General features: G+C 41.7%; 1 protein-coding gene across 1 annotated transcript; it reads left to right on the top strand.

Moving 5' to 3' along the window:
• Positions 1-1,300: 1,300 nt before the first annotated feature.
• On the top strand, positions 1,301-18,229 carry ZNF202 (zinc finger protein 202). Its single transcript, XM_039874841.1, has 7 exons — positions 1,301-1,419; positions 10,720-11,215; positions 11,907-12,117; positions 12,471-12,559; positions 13,504-13,633; positions 14,143-14,259; positions 14,747-18,229. The coding sequence occupies exons 2-7, from the start codon at positions 10,814-10,816 to the stop codon at positions 15,736-15,738; spliced, it is 1,941 nt and encodes a 646-aa protein (XP_039730775.1). The 5' UTR covers positions 1,301-1,419; positions 10,720-10,813; the 3' UTR covers positions 15,739-18,229.
• The last annotated feature ends 820 nt before the right edge of the window (positions 18,230-19,049 follow it).

The following is a 19,049-nucleotide window of genomic DNA, read 5'->3' as shown; positions in this document are numbered from 1 at the left end:
CCTCTGTTCCAGAGTTACATTTGCATATATGCACAAAGAGAATGTTTATTATAGTACTGTTTGTAATAGCAACAATTGTAAACAACTTATATATTATCAATAGGTAAGTAGCTATTCAGACTATGGAATACTATGCCGAAAGTAGAAGGAATAAAGATCTGTATGTACTGTGGACAGATCTCCATGACCACTGCTAGAAGAAAATAGCAAATTGAGGAATGCAATATGAACACACATACATGCATACACACACACACACACACACACACACACAAAAGATATATTTTCTATGACTATATATCTCTACCGTATGTAAAAGAATAGAAAAAGGTGTGGAAGGCAAACACACTAGACTCAAAGAATAAACTTTTGGTAAGAGAGATGAGGAAGCCAGAATTTGTAAAAGGTCATTAGTTTCACCTGTAATGTTTTAAATGATTAGAACAACATAATATGTATTATTTATGAACTTAATATTTTAAAATACTGAATGAAATATATAGAGCAAACTTCTAGCACACAGTAGGCTTTCAAAAACTGTATTATTTCTCTCCCTCCACTAAAAGTAATGAATACCTTGGGTTCAAACACAACAGAGCCCATGAAAATGAAATGTGTAAGACGTAAGGGGAAGAGAAGTCCCTTATTTGGCACCTATAGAGTGGTGATTTAGGGAGTTTGAAGCGACAGCGAAAGAGTAAAAATAGAAATGGCAAGTACAGGAAGAAATGTCACTGACCTAGACAAAAATGAGCAAATGAGATCAGGGAAGATAGTCTCAAAGTAAAAAAGTAATGCTCAAAAGAAGACAGAGAACAATGCTATCATTAACTATTCTCTTACTAAACCTCTACCATGTTCCAATCAGCTTACATGCAGCTATCATTTAGTCTTCAAAACAACTACGCCCGTTTTAGAAGGTGGCAGTATTTGTCCCATGTCCTGCAATTGATGGCAAACGCAAGGGCCTGTACTCAAACCCAAAATTGTTCTTTTCTACTACGCTTCGTGGACAATGCAAAAGGAAAACAACAACAACAACAACAACAAGAGAAACAAGTAGAGGTATAGATAAAAAATCAAAACAAACAAAAAATTAAAAACAGAAAAACAAAAAGAAAGCAGAGAGGGGCAGGCGTGCGGACGGAAGCGGTCAGCTCTGAGACTTTTTTTAGCTCCTGGGGTGCCGGGTGCCTCAACTCGCGCTGGGCACAGAGAGGACCAAACCTCCCAGAGCCTAGAAAGGCTCCAGCGCAGCGAGGAGGTGGGGCGAAAGTAGCTTCCGGTTCCGAGTGCAAAGGCCCCACGTGTTCCGACCCGCCAGGCCCCGCGCTGCTCGGATCCGGCGGCGCTACTTCGGCCGGGAGTGGGTGGGGGAGAAGCCGGGGCAGGGGAGGAGCTGCCGGAGCTGTCGGAGCCGTGAGTGCTGGCGGGCTGGGCTGGGCCGGGCCGGATCGGACTGAGCTGGGCAGCGCAGGGCGGGGAAGAGGGGGAGGGGTTGAAAACCCCGCCCCCCCTCCGGAGCCTGGGGAAATCACACTGTGCTGGGGAAAGGGCCGCGGCAGTGTAGTGAGGGGCCCGAGGCATTGCGGCCCTCGTGTCACCTGGTGGCCGGAGCTAGAACCTCTGAGGACGCGGATGGCACTCCAGGCGCCTTTCTTTCCAACCACCGCCCCCTCCTGAGGCCTGCAGAAACGCAGTTCGGTCGTACCTCCCCTTGCTTCCGTGCCAACTGCCCCTCTGGAACCAAAGGAGGGGTGATGTAGGCCCCTTTATTTCTCGCAGCGTTTTCTCTCCCCACCTCTCAAATTGCTCAGGAATTTTCCTTGCAGACTCCCTGCCCAGACCAGCCCCATCTCTTCTCACAGCTAACCCCTGGTCAAACACACGCAGAAGTACTCACCCGTGATCTCACCCGTGATCATACTAGGCCTTGCAGACAATCTGTTCTGTGGCTTTTCAGCTGCCTGTGTGACTGACCTGCGACCCTTCCCTCGAGCCAGTGGCTTCTGTCTCCACTTGCAACCATCCTCCTCTGAACCCTTAACAGCAGGAGTTAACCCTCAGCAGGAGTATAAGGGCTCCTCCTCTTTGTTTGGTTTGACTAAAAGTTGTTAGTTTGTGCTATGGACATGCTCTGTTCCCTCAGAAAAGTGTCAGCCCAGTTTTTATTTTTCTAGGCATTAGATGTTATTGTCTCCTAGGAGCTTTGATAACCCTTTCTGCCTTCGTCTCTGTACTGACCTTCCCAAAAGCAGACTCTTTGGCCTATTCTTCCACCACCTTGGATCTGGGGAGCAGTGCCACATCGAGGCTCTCACTTGGAGACAGCCTTAGAGCTGTTGCTTTTTCTCTGTCCAGACTTTGCAGGTGATACTCAGAAGCCACAAGGAATGCTAGTGGAGTCCCTTATCCCTCCTCCCAACTTCTCTTCCAAGCTGCCCCTTGGGCCTTGATCCAGAAAGCCACTTCAGAAAGGTGGTGTGGTAGCCATGGGAGGCCTCTTGTTGGAAAGTATGTGACAGCTGAGCAGTTAGAGGAGTTTGTGGCCATGTATTTTGAGTAACTTTCAGGTCGTACCGTCTATTATATGAAGGTGGGCAGGTTTGGAGGGAGGATGGGAATATTTCCTCCTACAACCAAACACCTGGGATTCATAATCTTTCCCCTTTTCTCCTCCAGTTATACACCCTTTTGCACTTATTCTGTCTACCGTATTGCAGTAGACAGTCATTTCAAGGGCACAGCAAAGTTTACTACGATGTAAGAGACTCTTGTGCATTACAAACTATAGAGATGAGATCAGTTACAGGTTTACAACATTTTTTCCCCAGTTAATTTGGCACAGGCATAAAACATATAACAATTCTGGATTCTTTTTACTTTTTTAAACCTTCCTTTACATTTGGCCAGCACTAGAAAAGTTAGATCCTTTCTGCTTGAACTTCAGATTTACTTACTTTGCCTTAGATACTGGTTCTCAAATTTACTATGCATCTTAAACACCCGAAGGGCTTGTTAAACTCATTGCTGGTGCCACCCCTGGAGTTTCTGATAATAGGTCTGGGCTGGAGCTTGAGGATTTGCATTTCTAACGTGTTCTTAGGTGCTGGTGCTGCTGGTCTGGGTAGGTTTCTTAAACTGAGAATCACTGCCTTTGGCCAGACTTGTTCACATAAACATTGCAGTGGTTTGGGTATCAGAAAACTTGTGTGTGAGTACTTCTGTGCTGGGAAGTAGTAATAGGATCTTGTATTTAAGATTTAACCACTTAGGTCTTTCTTTCATTTGTAGAATGAAGAACATATACTTTAAAAAAAACTCCAAATGCTGCTTATCATATTGAAGGTGAAACAGTGATGAGTTTTTCTCTTGATTTTATTTTTCTTGATAGGAGCCTCCATTTTGGTCATACAGCTTATACACATATTTTAGGTTTTTGCTGTGAATCCCTGGTATGTAAAGTTACTGCTGTTTCTTAACTATATGTTAAAATCTTTAAGGTCAGAGCCTGTGCTTTTTTCATCTTTCTCCGCCTCAGTTGTGTGGGACGCAAAACTGATGTTCATATATTTGGAATGAACTCCATCCCCTGCCCATCTGCCCCCTTGAAGAAGTTTTTCTTCACTAATCCTGTGCCACATGGTAAAGCAGTAGTGAATGATTGTGCCATCTGATTTCCCTAGGAGATTGGAATAAATGATAATGCCAAATGCCGCCTATAACTGTCCCTGTGAGTGGTTTATTACCCAGAGGTCCCGACATCCACTGATTCTGAATTTCATTATATCTTTATCCAAGTTAGGGGAAGAGAAACAGCTTAATTAAATGCAACACATTTTTATTGAGCACCTTTTCTGTACCAAGTGTTTGACAAAATGTTAGGCGTTGGAAATATAAAAATGATTAAGGAGGTCCTTGCCCTTAGGGGCAGGACTTACAGTGGAAGATAAAGATACTAAACATTCCTCACAACAAGAATGGTATCCTGGGATTACTTTATGTTGGACTATGATTTAGCCTGCAGTGGAAACCTGATACTCTCATATTCCTCTGGTCCTGCAGGCATTGGTCCCATCCTTTAACAGCTCATCATATGCAAGGGAGCCCTGAGCAAAACCAAAAGGAAGTCATATAGATAAAGAACGGAGATTATCTCGACTAGCATATTAATTACAAAACTGAAAACTTGGTATATGACTTTTGAATTGAATATTTTAAGTTACTCATATTTATACCTCAGGTCAGGTTATATTTATAATATATGTTATCCTGTTATTTTTCATTAAATAATGGTACCTCTGTGTAATTGGCATTGACCACATTCATTGTAGTAATTCATTGGATACAGCTAACTTAACACTGGCTGCCAAATGAAAACTGCTGCCATCCTCAGGGTGGGGGTCAGGTTTGATGACTGCCTTTTTCCTGCTTCAAATTAGTTTGTAATGTTCTGTTTTAAAACTGGGGCATATTGGCCTGTTTCATTTAAGTCATTAAACACCTCTGAGTAATAACCCTTATTTAAGGTTAAAAAGCCTAACTTTCATGTTGGAGATTAACCAGTATGATCATAATGACCACATATTTAATTCTGGACTCTTCATATCTGTATTTAGCCTGTAGGGCTTCTCAACTCAGGAATAAATTACTTTCACCATCCTAGGCTAATACATTGTGGCCTGAGTACTCAATAAAGAACCATATATCTTTGTTCCTCTCAAAAACCGTCCTTTATCACTATCAGAAAGCAGGATGGTTTCTCAAAAGATGATCCAGCTCTCTGCCTTTAGATAGAGAATCATCCCTATTTTCACGATGAATCGATGTGACTTGTCCAAGCCCACACATTTTTAGGAGGTAGAACACAGGTCATCTACCTCCAAAGGCAAAACTATCAACTCTTCAACCTTCTGAGCCTGTGGTACATAACCTATAGAAAACATGTTAATTAAAAATAAAAAGAATTATTTTGATTTTAAAGCTTTATTTTATGCGTTTCATGTTTACATTTACTCTTGACATTTTTTTATACACGCTTTACTTTTGATCCTAGCCATTAAGTCTACAAAGTTTCAGGGCAGAAGATATTTATGTGTAGCTTCCACTGACTTCCCTGTACCACCACTACTTACTTGGCTTTTTTACTTCTTTCTGTCTTCCCCTTCTCTATACCTTATTCTTTTTCTTTGAAACCTATTGTTAAGAGCTTTGAGCCACTTCTTGTGCAACTCAAATATTTTATGTTGAATCTAATGAAAGGAAAAAAATTAAGTGGTAAAAATATTTTAAATAGTTTTTAAACATGGTTTGAAGCATACTGATCATGATGTGATCAAAAGTCAGTGAATGCATTCCCTTTTATTTTTATTTTTTGCCTTCTGGGTTGTTTTCAAAGGACTTCTTGGGTATACGACCTGTGCTTTCCTCAAATTGCCTCCTCCCCATTACAGGAAAGGGGCGGGGGACTATGATATTGGTAAGTAGAAGTATTGCTAATATGGTCTCCAGCATGAGAGCCTATCTTTAAAGTTCCAACCCATCTGTGTTCCAAGGATATTTAATCCTACCTTATAAGTGCCTTCAAACAAGGACTCTTCTGATTTAACACTTTCCTTTTGATACAGCAGAAACATTTTTCCTGTACATTTTAATTTTTGTAATTATGATGAAATAAAGGACTGTTTGCTTGTTCAAATTTAAATCTTGCCTTTTTCCCCAAAAGAGTTTAAAGCAACTTGAAAAAAAAGAGAACAGAGTATATTGAGATCTATCTGCCCTATGCCAGGTTCTATGCTGAGTTATTTTATATGTTACCTCATTTACTCCTTAGAACAGCCATGCAAGGTAGATAGTATGAGCCACATTTCGAAGACTGAGACTTAGGGAGTGTCACATGGCTAATAAGTTAGGAGAGGGATCCAGACCCAAGGCTCCAAAGCCCTTAACCTGTATGTGGAAAGCATGGATAAACGTTTGTATATAGGACAATTAATATAACAAATCTTTTCAGTAGAAGGATTATACTGGAATAATCTGTAGTTTTAAAGAACCAATATAGCGTTGGAAAAGGGTTATTAATTTTTATTAGCTGATTTCTGTTCTAGAGCAATGAGAGAGGTCTGTTGGAGTGGCCCAGCGAGGAGTCACATTCAGATGCCCAGGTTACGAGTCTGCATTAGGGTAAAAGATGTAATGGAGACTGGAAGGGTATAGGTATCCGCTAAATAAGATTGTTTAAACCTCCGATCACAGTTGACTTCTGAAAATTATTTACTAGTAAATAGATCACCATCTCTCAGATAATATGGGACTACAAACCTTTTCATTTAGGGTCTGGAAAGATCACCCCAAATAGTGAGACATCATAGTAAGACATTTTAAGACAGAGAACCAGATATCCTTTCATTGCCTGCAGTTTTCTGTTCTTGTCAGAATTGTGTTAGTGTCTTCACAAGCCTGTGACACATTCAGATAAGGGGCAGAGACAGCTGGACCAAAGATTGGAGAAAGGTCTTTTCCTTTTCCACATCTTCTCCCCATTCCCGTCCCATACATCCAGGACCTAGGCTTGTGAAACATCTCTACAGACATGTTTTAGAGCCTTCTGGAACCAAGTCTTTTACTCTTCCTGGCCTGGCTTCACATTCTCTCTATATTTGTCACCGTGGAACCTTTCCAAGGACAGACATTGAATAGAAAGATATTAGAATAGCAAGGGCAACAAATTGCAGGGCAGACTTTCAGTGTTGCATATCCTATTAATTGTAGATTTAAAAAATACCATTTTCTGTCTGTAGTATTGATATCTGATATTTGCACAGTACATGTCATAAACGCTCACAGATCTCAGCCAATCTGAGAACAGTTATCTGCAGAAAGCTCTACCCTTTACAAGAGCTCTTTTGTATGTTATGAAACCCTTAGAGTAGCTCCAGTTTCTTGAGGATCTAGGGCTGGAATGTACATCTTTGGATACCTAATCCAGTGCTCTTTCCACATTACCACCTGCTTCCTGTTTTACAGTCTGATGAGCTAAATAGCAAGATGAACCATTTTCACCACACAGACCAGTAGATATACATGTGTGCTATGATATAGGGAGGTGCAAGTTCCTGTGGAAAAAATCTGGGAGGCTCAAGGAAGGCACCCTGGGAAAACAGCCCTGAAGGATGAGTAGAGATAAAGCAGGTAGAAAAGGATATTTCAGGCAGAGTGGACAATATCTCGAAAGCCCAGTGAGGGCAAAAAAAAAGAGACACAGAACAGTACTTTTGAACAGTGATTTTCAATGTAAGTGACAATTATGGGAGAAAAGAGGTAGGCAGGAGCCAAGTCTTGAAGGGCCTTGAGAATCAAATTGTAAGAAGTTTAAATTTTATCCTATAGACAGTGCGAAGCCAGTGGCTGATTTTGTATGTTAGAAAGTTCACCACTCAGACCTTCCTGCAATATTGCAGGTGAAGCTAATGCATGTGTGTGGGGGCGGGGAGGGGGAGGAGCGGGGAAGGAGTTCCTGTCTATTATTAAATTCCTGCACCCACCTACCCCATCAAAAAAAAAAAAATCTAAAAGTAAATATATAGATTCCAGAAATAAAAACTAGAGAAGTAAGTAAAAGCTGACTTTACCGCAGCCCAAGGAGATTTCAACCCAAAAGTTGGTTAAAGGGTTTAGGGTTCTAATATCTGTGCTCCAATAAGGAGATTGATGGGGTTGGGGGAGGTATGTAGAATTGAACCATCTAACAGCCTGAGGCCTTGAAGAGCAGCCTCCTCCATAAAAATCTGTCTAGTAATCAAGCAAAGGGGCAAGGAAGTAGGCCTACATAGCTTTGGGTAGAACAAAAATCACAGGCATAGGCCCAAATAAAGCACTATCAGATAATTTGGGAGTTGAGAAAAACTGATCCAAGATCATTGAAACCATTAGTCCTTAGGTAGAAGCAAGTGAAATTCAAAGGTCTCTCTTTTATAACCTAGGGCTCTCAGGACTCCCAAAGTAAAAACAATCTCAGTGAAGATGGGCATAAAATTTAAAATATTACAAACCACCATAAGGTAGAGATAGCAGATTCAATAAGTATGAAAATTAATGCATGGGAATCTAGAGACTCAGCTGTTACAAGTGGATTGCTAACCTTGAAGGTGGATTTGAGGCAGTTCTATTGCACAAAAAGATTAAAAAATGAAGAATTCTTCAGGTTGCATGTGGAGACTGCAACTTGGCCTGGAGGGAGCTGGACCAGGAAGACCGGTGGTGAAACTTGAACCAAGTTGTTCATTCAACATTTAAGTGCCTGTTATGTGCCAGTGTAGTATAGGAGCCAACGCTGTCGTTTTTTAAAAAGGATTTTATATAGGGTGTTTTAGTGGGTCGTAATGGCTCAGCTGGCAGTGGAGATGAGATAGATGAATTCGAAAGACATTTAGAAGACAGTTAACAAGATTTGGTAAATAAGAGTAGAAACAGTGGAGAAAAAGACTGATTTTTCCTGTTAAAGTAGGAAGAAAACTTCAAAGTGGAGGTTCTTTCATTTAAATGCATTTATTATGTACTTTATTATAGGTGTTTGAGGTTGATTAAAAAGCTTAGTCCGTAATTTCAAGGAGCTTCACAGGAAAGATAAGTAGGTATTTGATGTGACACATTGTGATAGAGATGTACCCAGGTTGCTGTGGAAGCAAAGTGATTTCTAACCATGTCAGAGGATAGGGAGAATGGGATCAAAGACATTACCTCAGAACATGTGAAGTCTGAGCTATATGTTGAAAGATAAGTAAAGTCTAACCTAAAGAGTCAGAAGGAACAGCATGTTCAGAAGCCAAAGGATGTAGGGCTTTTGTGTGCTTCACATGCACACGGTGTGTGTGTGTGTGTGTGTGTGTGTGTGTGTGTGTGTGTGTGTGTGTGTGTGTGTCTTTGAAAGGTTGGAAAGAAGGTCAATCTAATATATGATACTTAGAAGTTTATATCACATTTACAGGACAGAGAGTGATTGAGGGTCTTAAATAGGGAAGTGACATGACCAGATTTACCGAGAGCACTCTTGATACTATGACTGTGACTTAAAAGGTAACAAATCTGGAGGTAGTTAACTTATATTTAGAGGCGGTTTCAACCAGATGAGAACTGATAAGTCATGGGAATGAAGAAGACAGGACCTGTCAAGAAAACATAGAAACACATCATGCCACATTGAGGTGGAGTAGAGTATGCTATGCAGAAGAAACAGCCTTCATACAGGCATGGAGGCCTGAAGAGACACCCTATCGTAGGGAGATCAGCAATGCATTTATTATAGCCAGGTGACACAGAAAAAGGTAGAATTCAAGACTTGAAAAATAGCTTGAGGGCTGATTGTGAAGAGCTTCATGTGCCATACCAAGGATTTTGGAACTGGTCTTAGAGTTAGAAGTTATTTTTTTTGAAGTGTTGAGTAATGCAGTTAGAACTATAATTTAAAAGCAAAAAATTGACATTGGGGTACACTTCACAAATAGTAATGCATTTAATCCGCATAGTAACCTATTAGCTACCATTATTACCTCTATTCTATAAATGGGGGAACAGGCATAAGGAGAATAAGAACTTGCCCATGGTCTCCTATCTAGTGAACAATAGAACAAGGATTCAAACCCTAGCAGCCTGACTCCAGGACTCTCACTCACTGGTAACCTTATACACCCTGAATGTTTCTCAAGGAAGAACATCAGAACCACACATGGCATTTCTAAAGTTAGTTGCCTAGATTGAGTGAATCAGAATATCCAAAGGAATGATACGTTTTGCAAAAGCTCCACAGATAGTTCTGTTGCACTTGGCTCACAGTCGAATACTGCTGGGATCCCAATTACAAAGTTATGGCTGTGGCCCGTGCAAGAGGTGAGGGCCCAAAAAAAGAGGAGGAAATAGATTTAGAGGCGTAAGAAGTAGAAATCTTTTAATGAGCAATGGGGAAGAATCAAATTTGAATCTAAGGATTACAAAGTTAGGTGTTTGCTGAATAAGTGATGATCTAGCCAAGACAGTATTCTGGAAAGAAGAGGTTTGGGAGTAAGGATAATAAATTCAGTTTTGAACATCTGGGTTTGAGGATCTGTAGATCTTTCAAATAAGTTTGTCTTAACAAAAGGAAAGTTGCTTTTTGGGGTGCCTGTATGTCAGCCACTATGTAAGTGGCTTTCCTCACTGTTAACTTATACAATCCTCCCCTCAAACCTGAGAGTCCCCATTTAACAGAAGAAATTAATATTGGGTATGATTCAGTTCAGAATGAACCTCAATAAAGCCTTCCCTGTCTATTTCAGCCATGTTGATGTGTCTTTTCTGAGAATATACATCATAGTAAATATGTAAAAGTGTGTGTGTGTGAGTGTTTGTGTAAAACACCATGGTCATTACCACACATTTTGAGTGTCTTTACAGGTTCACAGGTTTCATGAAGTAGAAATTAGAAGTAGAAATTAGAAAAAAGCAGTGCCATATTTTTTAATGGAGTGTGAACCTTGCCTAGGAAAAGAGGTGGGGAACACACCTTCAGGCGTAGGTTATTTTATTCCAACTAGATCTATTTGTAACATATGGGGATTAGGGGACAAGGACTTTAATAGTCTGAGGAAGTGTTACGTGACCAAGGTTATGATTGAACTCAGACCTGCTATTTCTGTGTATAATATCATGCTTACACTGTTGTTTGTCTCTGCTTCTCTACCCCAGGTCTCTTGGGAGAAACTCGAGGTGCCCCGGCTGAGACTGGGGTGTGATGACAGTGTGAGCTCTAGATGGTGTGAGACCACCCCAGAGCCAGAAAATGGCTGCAGCCTTGGAACCAGAGGACCAAGATCTTTGGGAAGAAGAGGGGATTCTAATGGTGAAATTGGAGGATGATTTCACTTGTAGGCCAGAATCTGTCTTACAGAAGGATGATCCCGTGCTTGAGACTTCGCACCAGAACTTCCGACGCTTTCGCTACCAGGAAGCAGCAAGCCCTCGAGAAGCTCTCATTCGACTCCGAGAACTTTGTCGTCAGTGGCTGAGGCCAGAGAGGCGGACAAAGGAGCAGATCCTAGAGCTGCTTGTACTGGAACAGTTCCTTACTGTCCTCCCTGGAGAACTGCAGAGCTGGGTGCGGGGCCAACGGCCAGAAAGTGGCGAGGAGGCAGTGACACTGGTGGAGGGTTTGCAGAAACAACCCAGGAGACCAAGGCGGTGGGTGAGGAGGGGGAGTCCTGATCTGTGTGATGTGGAGGGGGACTATTTGCTGGAAGGATGGATTTGGGGGTAGGGCTTCAGGGACCCATAAATTAACCCTTTAAATTTAATTGGCTCTGCCCTTGTGTTGTACCTGGATCCATGAGCCCCAGGGGGCAGAGGTGTTTGTGTGTGTCTGTGTGTGTGACTGTGACTTCCTGGTTTTTGAAGCACCTGCTTAGGGACTATCTTAGGAGCCTCGGTCACCCCAGGATCACATGGCTTTGGTTTTCCCTTCTTTGGATGTTGAAACTCCAGTTCTTGGGGAGAAGAATTTTGTCACTTCCTCAAAGGTTCTCATAAACCCTCAGTCACAGATTGCCTGCTCAGGACAACAAGACAGAGAAGCAAACAAGGATTGCTGCCGGTGGGATAGGTGGAGATAGGAAGCATAGGACCTCTGAGCCCTGGGTGATAGGGACAGGGTTGAGGGAAGTAAGAAACCAGTGCCGTATCTGAATGTCCCCTGCCTTATCCTGGTGAGGATAACCTTCAACAACTCCTTGCATGCCCCAGTGGAATGGAAATTTTCCCTCTTCATCTGGGTCCCTCTGGGAGTTTTTCTGTTGGCAGCTTCTCCTAAAATAAGCCCTGATGACAAACAAGACTTTCCTCCTGACTCCATGGTGACTGGAAGTTGGAATTATTCCCAGGTGACTGTCCATGTTCATGGCCAGGAAGTCCTGTCAGAGGAGACATTGCATCCAGGAGCAGAACCTGAGTCACCTAGGGAGCTGCAGGATCCTGCGCAGACCTTGACCCCCGAGGAGTCCCATGAGGAGACCACACAGAACCCAAATCTGGGGGCACCAGAGGAGCAGAGCCTGTACCATGAATTGGAGTTCCAGCCCCTGCAGGAGAGCGGTGGGAAGCCTCAGCAGAAAGGGGGCATTTTAGCAGAGTGCGGGGAGGGAGATATTTCTCCTGTACCAAGGAGGCTGGGTAGATTGTAATGGGAATAACTCAGATTCTAGGGTACTGAGGAGACAGTACTAGCTAGAGTCCCCTATAAATGGGTAAGATTGGAGAGCAATATTCTTGGTTACTCTCTTGGCATCTGATAGTGTTATAGATCGTAGTGTCGGGATGACTTGAGCTACTGTTGGGCCACTTTCTTGATTCCCACCTTCCCACCAAAGATGTTGGGGTTGATCAGCTATTTGCCAGTTACAGGGGTGCACTGCAGATTGCTGACCTCTGCCTTTTTTTCTTCGTAGAGGTTCCAGTACCCCAGGACCCAGACATTCCTGAGGAGAGGAACACTGGGAACCCAGAGATGGTTGCCCTTCTTACTGCTCTGTCACAGGTGTGCCTTCATTTCCCTTTATTCCACAGAGAATTTGAAGAACCATGAGGTGTTAGCCATATACTCAGTGGGTAAGACAGAACACAAATTTCTACTCTCCTTTTGCAGTTTAAGTTCTCAATTCTGCACGTGTCTTTACAGGGCAGAATTGCATCTGTTGAGATCAATTATAATAGTCTCAGTTGGATCTACAGGCTCCAAAGCCTCTTTATTTGCCACTGACCAGAGTGACTAACAGAATGGGATTATTTTGTAACGCTCAAATATAACTTTGAAGTTGTTGAATGAGAGATTGTTTTTGGGTTTTAGGAATAAACTTGATAGTCATTTGTAAGGATGACGGCTGCAGAAATGATTTCTGAAGTTGCCTGGTATACTCTTCCAGGGACTATATTCAGTCCGGTCACAACATTTGTGGAGATTCACCATGGTCAGAGCCCAGAAACTAAACTATGTGGCTGGAAGAAAAAAGGATAGAATTCATCCATGTTTTTAGATTGTAGTCCAACTGAAGAAAAAAAAGTCCTGTTTATGCTCTGTAGATTTTGTAAGTGATGAGAGTGATTAGAGAAGGTCACTTAGGGAAAGCTTAGAAAAGTTGACTTTTTATAGAAATGTAAATAGCATTAAAGCATCAAATAAGGAGTTGAATAATGACTTCTCAGACTTTTCTTGTATTTAAACAACAACATCTGGAAGAACATAGGTTGGTTCTGAGAGAAAGCAGTGGGACTGGAGGGAGCAGGAGTAGGGCCAGTGCAAAAGTAGAAAGTCAGGACACAATGACAGAGGTAAAACATTTCCTGAAAGGGAGCCGACTGTCCCATTTTAGTTCTTTTTGTCTCCTACATGGATTCTGTCTGTGCCAAGAACCTTCATTCCAAGAACAAAATATGAGACTCTGTAAGGCATCACTTTTTAATTGAATCCTGGTGATGTTTCAGGGTTTGGTAACTTTCAAGGACGTGGCTGTATGCTTCTCCCAGGACCAGTGGAGTGATCTGGATCCAACACAGAAAGAGTTCTATGGAGAATATGTTTTGGAAGAAGACTGTGGGATTGTGGTCTCCTTATGTAAGTAATTTCAAGTTTTTCTAGAATGTTGTGATCGCAGAGATCTTTTTCCTGTTGGAAATTATGGCATCTTAGACCTTAGACTGTATGTACTACACTTCTCTTATGCCACCCCCACCAATGACATTGAAAGATGAGCAGTGGAGGATGAGACCTTTTGTAGTTAAAGGGAAGAGAAAATACATAGAAAGTGGTTGCAAACTTCTAATAAGAAAATCAAGTTTAGTATATTTGAAATAAGTGTATGAGTTTTGAAACAAGCAATAAAAGTTAATCTCCTTACTCGAATATGGGAAAAGAGGGTAGCGTTTACAGTTGTGTAATTATTGAGTTGTAGGTGAAAGTCAAGGGGTATGCAGTTCTTGGTTGGAGGTGTTGAAGCTAAAGAGACGAAAGATTTGATCGACTGAACTGGCTATTCTACAGTCTTGTCATACAGGAAAAATCTGCTCTTAACACTGGGAATTGTTGAAGCAATCATAATATCCTGTTTTCCCTCTCTTGAGCAGCATTTCCAATCCCTAGACTAGATGAGATCTCCCAAGTTAGAGAAGAGCCTTTGGTCCCGGATATCCTAGAGCTTCAAGAGCCTCAAGAGCCAGAAATCCTGAGTTTTACCTACACAGGTGAGGAATGACAGAAGGAATCTTCGTCCCTTGAGCTGGCTGTTCTCTAGTCTGATTCTCCCTCTGAATGTCAAATTCTTCTATCCTTTTCCTCCTCTTCACCCTTCCTGTCATTCGTTTGAGGTATATATAATGCAAAATGGTGAAAGATAAACCGAGACTTTTGGAATTATGATTATTCCATTTCCTGAACAGTTCACTTAAACTTTAGATATTCAATCTCTACATTTGCGAAATGAGGATAATAATATTTTTCCAAATTAAGGCTTATTGACAACTTGAGATAACATACAAGAAAGTGCCTAGCACATGACAGGCATTCAGTTGACTGATTATTTTCTTCTTTCCTAACTACTATAGTTATTAAATATAGGCTTCTCTCTGTATAGTCTGGCCCTTCCAGAACTCTGTTTAAAAATCCTCCCATTGTGTAGAAGGAATCATTATTGCTATAATTTCCCCTTTTCTCCTCTCACCCTCTCTTCAGGAGATCGGAGTGAAGATGAAGAGTTTCTTGAGCAAGAAGATCTGAATTTAGAAGATCTACACAGGTCTGTTTTAGGAGATCTTGAAATCCACCAGACTCCAGATTGGGAAATAGTCTTTGAAGATGATCCAGGTAGACCTAATGAAAGAAGATTTGGTACAAATATTTCTCAAGTTAATAGTTTAACGAATCTTCGAGAAACCACACCTATCCACCCTCTGTTAGGGAGACATCATGACTGTCCTGTATGTGCAAAAAGTTTCACGTGTAACTCACACCTTGTTAGACACCTGAGAACTCACACAGGGGAGAAACCCTATAAATGTTTGGAGTGTGGGAAAAGTTACACACGGAGCTCGCATCTTGCCAGGCACCAGAAGGTTCACAAAATGGGCACTCCTTATAAATGTCCCCTAAACCGGAAGAATTTGAATGAGACTTCCCCTCTGGTCCAGGCTGAAAGAACTCCACCTGTTGAGAAACCCTATAGATGTGATGATTGTGGAAAACACTTCCGTTGGACTTCAGACCTTGTTAGGCATCAGAGGACACATACAGGAGAAAAACCCTTCTTCTGTACTATTTGTGGCAAAAGCTTCAGCCAGAAATCTGTACTAACAACGCACCAAAGAATCCACCTGGGAGGCAAACCCTACTTGTGTGGAGAGTGTGGAGAGGACTTCAGTGACCACAGACGGTACCTGGCACACCGGAAGACACATGCAGCTGAGGAGCTTTATCTCTGTAGTGAGTGTGGGCGGTGCTTCAACCATAGTGCTGCATTTGCCAAGCACCTGAGAGGACATGCATCAGTGAGGCCCTGCCGATGCAATGAATGTGGGAAAAGCTTCAGTCGGAGGGACCACCTCGTCAGGCATCAAAGAACACACACTGGCGAAAAACCATTTACGTGCCCTACCTGTGGAAAAAGCTTCAGCAGAGGCTATCACTTAATTAGGCATCAGAGGACCCATGCAGAAAAGACCTCCTAGCTAGATCCCATGTGAGGAGATCTATATTCAGCCCTGACCCAGAGATGGGCTAGGAGAAGCCCTCTCATCAGCCTGGGGAGACCTTTTCCAGGGAGTCTACATGACCTGCCCAGATCTACTACATAACCTCTCCTGCAATTAAGTAAAACCCCTGAGCATAACCTCTCAACCTTTTACTCCTTGAAGAACTAGCTACTTTACCCAAAGTACAACCTGAATTGAGGCTTCTTGATTGGAGTGTTCCTGCCTCTACTTCATGGGTACGAAGTAGGAGAATTAGAATACTTCAGGGGTTGTGGTTATTATATTTTCCCCAAAATGAGCTGTTCGATATCCTAAAGACTGCTCAACAGCCTCAAGTTTAAAGTGACCCAGGACAACCCCTTAAGTTTGGTAAGGGACCAGCCTGTAGGACTCTGTCTTTACTGGGCTCAAATCTTAAAGCACACAGCCCTGAACTCGAGGCCAGAGATTTGCATTCTGATGGCTTTGCCACACATTCACAGGATAACTGTACACATCTCACTGATTCAACTTTCTCCCCATGCACTTTCCTTGACACTGGGGAGAGATGGGAGAAGTGTTTGATGAGTGAAAACCTCAAGGCTGCTTCACATGGACCTTGTCAGCATACTTCTCTTCCCCATTGTCAAAGTGATACCAGGTGCCTGGCACTGCTAGAAAGGAGGACCTAGTCAGAAGCCTCTTTCCTGGTGGGTTTTTTTCCCTTGTTAGAATACTCATGTCATTAGCCTTCCTACTATTCTACCAGTCTCTTGGTTTTGTCCCTAGCACTTTTTCTACTGCAAGTGGGGTGTAGCATTTGGGTGCCAAGGAATTTAGTAAAGCATAATTAAATCATAATGAAATAATTTACATTTGCACATACATACAAACCCACCTACCCCACCCTCTTCTCGGGTTTGAGGGAATTTTGAAACAGTGTCAGCTTATAAAGACACTATGATAATCACAGAATCATAATTCGTTGGGTCACATAACATGAAGAAAACTGGACAAGATCTGAGATCAAATTATGGGAAAATTAAAAAGCTGTTACTGCTGGCCAAGGCTATCAAGACTATTCTGACACCCCACTCCCATGATCCCTGGTTCTCTGATATCAGGGAAAATTATGAACCCCAGCACCTGGGACCCTGAAGAATTTACCAGGAGTAAATGGCTTTCATGTATTTTCATTGTTTGCTTTTTCTTATGTGATTTTATTTTCATGTAATTAAGAACTAAATAGATATGGCCCAAGGATTTCTGTTGTCTGATAAAGGTTCCATGGAGACGAGGCTGAATGATTATGAACCTCACGTAGTCTGATTGTGGGAGTGGCAGGACTGGGGAGACTGTCCTCCATACATGGAGCACAGGGTGTGGGATTAAAGCATGAGAAGGGGCACTGTCTTCTATGGTTTCTTCTGCTCCGATTTTCAGTTCACTGTGTACACCAGAGGAGTATGGGCAGGATAACAAGGCCTCAACCCTAACAGCTCAACAAGGAAATTTTCATTTTGATCAGCAATGATAGTCTCATTGACTGGTTTTAATACCAGTCAACCATTGTTCTTTGGAAATATATACATATGAAATAAAAGTAACATGGGGCAGCCAAGTTCCCTGGTTTCTGAAAGTTTACAGTTAACTTATTCACTTCTAGGATGTCAGGTTATTGATTCTGTTGAACAGCATTCATACTCAAAAAGAGACCAGGGAGTACAGAGTAGTTTTCCATGCAGTCAGGCTTGGCATGGTTAGCAAAGCCACAGGTAGAAATGTACACACAGGTAAGACCTGAGCCTGGAGTTTGCAGAAGAGACTGTCCTAATATGCAAACATTTCTGAACTGTAGATCAAAAGTTTATACAATTTGTCCTGGGTGAAATATCACAGCCTCAAAAGATAATTTCTCCTAGCTCTTACCGTTTCTGGAAGTTGATAAAATTCTGGAGATACAGAACAAACTGACTGAATTTACTAATTTCACTGCATTATTGCAGTAAGTGAAAATCTATCAAGAGAATTCTATATAAGGGAAAGTTTGAGAGACTGGTCCAGTTTCTTGGAACATCAAGTAGTTCTTTTATTGTTAATCCCTATGCTGATACTAAATCTCTGGTCCCTTGTAAGCCACTGTATTTTCCGGAGTTCGAGAAGGGACATGATATCTCCTAAATCTGAACACAAACTGTCCCTGTTTGCTGTAGCAGGGCTAGTACAAGATAAACTGGAATGAGCAAGAAGCAGTAAGGAAGATGCAGAAGCACAGAATGTTCTTGCCATTTATAAGGAGCTCCCTGTAGAATTTTGTGAAGCATTGAATTTTGATGTTCTTAAATACCATATTAAATAGAGAAGTTTGAGGAAGAAAAAGGCAGGATTTTGAAGATATTGGGAGAAAGCTATAAAGTCTAACTTAGAGAATTGCTAGGTAGTTGGAATGATGGAATAATGTGCTAATAAAGTTACAAAGTTAAAATGACATAATACGTGGCCATTCATTTTGTAATAACCAAGGAATATTCAGCCTCTTCTCCATCTCAAAGTCCCAAGACAAATAAGTGGAAAGAAAGGAAAAATACATTTTTATTATCTAGATTAAGGCTTCAAACTAGAGCAGAATCTAGTAACTCAGATACGCCCTAGAGAATTTCATTTATTGGATTAACAGAAAAGTACTAGAACCAGAGCCTCTCTGAAGTGATGGAAATAGTAAATAGAAGATTGCCCTACTGATTACTGCAAAGTTGGCCAAGACTGATTGCTTCAGTCCTCTCAGGTCAGGACAGCAGCCTCTAGATCACTCCTTTGCATGAGGAAAATGAGATCTGACCTCCGAAAAATCATTTTGATTCACCAGGCTCCCAGGAAGGGCGGCAACCAGGTGAGGGTTAATTTGGCACCCTGATGGTTTTGTAAAAGTAAAGATGGACTGAGAAATAGTGAATGTTGATAGGCTGTACAGATTAATAATTTGGTGCTCTTTCACATCGATATTTTTTAGTTTGTTTAATAGTAACCACTGGCATCTTCCCTCAGCTGACTATTTCTTCCAGCCACAGTAATTCTCCCTGAGAGAAATATACTTAACATTTTTTTCTACCTCATATTTCTAGTGATGTTGGCTAGCTGACATTTATCTAGTTTGTGGGAGAGGAAAAAAGTATCAAAAATGGGTACCCTACCCATGTGTTCACTAACCTTTATTTTGGCAGAATATAATGTCCTTGAACCTGAGCACGTCTCCTCGAAAGTGAAATAATTTGATTCCTTGGAGAAGTCCTGAGGAATAGGCAAGGAAA

Source organism: Pteropus medius, unplaced genomic scaffold (assembly GCF_902729225.1).
Source record: "Pteropus medius unplaced genomic scaffold, Ma_sr-lr_union100, whole genome shotgun sequence".
In the NCBI taxonomy this organism is placed as follows: domain Eukaryota; kingdom Metazoa; phylum Chordata; class Mammalia; order Chiroptera; family Pteropodidae; genus Pteropus; species Pteropus medius.
This window is presented reverse-complemented; position numbering and strand designations above follow the sequence as displayed.

What these genes read in the sequence shown, in the direction of transcription:
- ZNF202 (XM_039874841.1), top strand. Translation starts at nt 10,814, where the DNA reads ATGGCTGCAGCCTTGGAACCAGAGGACCAAGATCTTTGGGAAGAAGAG. An exon ending in CCAGCCCCTGCAGGAGAGCG is followed by an intron (nt 12,118 to 12,470) that starts GTGGGAAGCCTC and finishes TTTTCTTCGTAG; the next exon opens with AGGTTCCAGTACCCCAGGAC. An exon ending in TGGGATTGTGGTCTCCTTAT is followed by an intron (nt 13,634 to 14,142) that starts GTAAGTAATTTC and finishes TCTCTTGAGCAG; the next exon opens with CATTTCCAATCCCTAGACTA.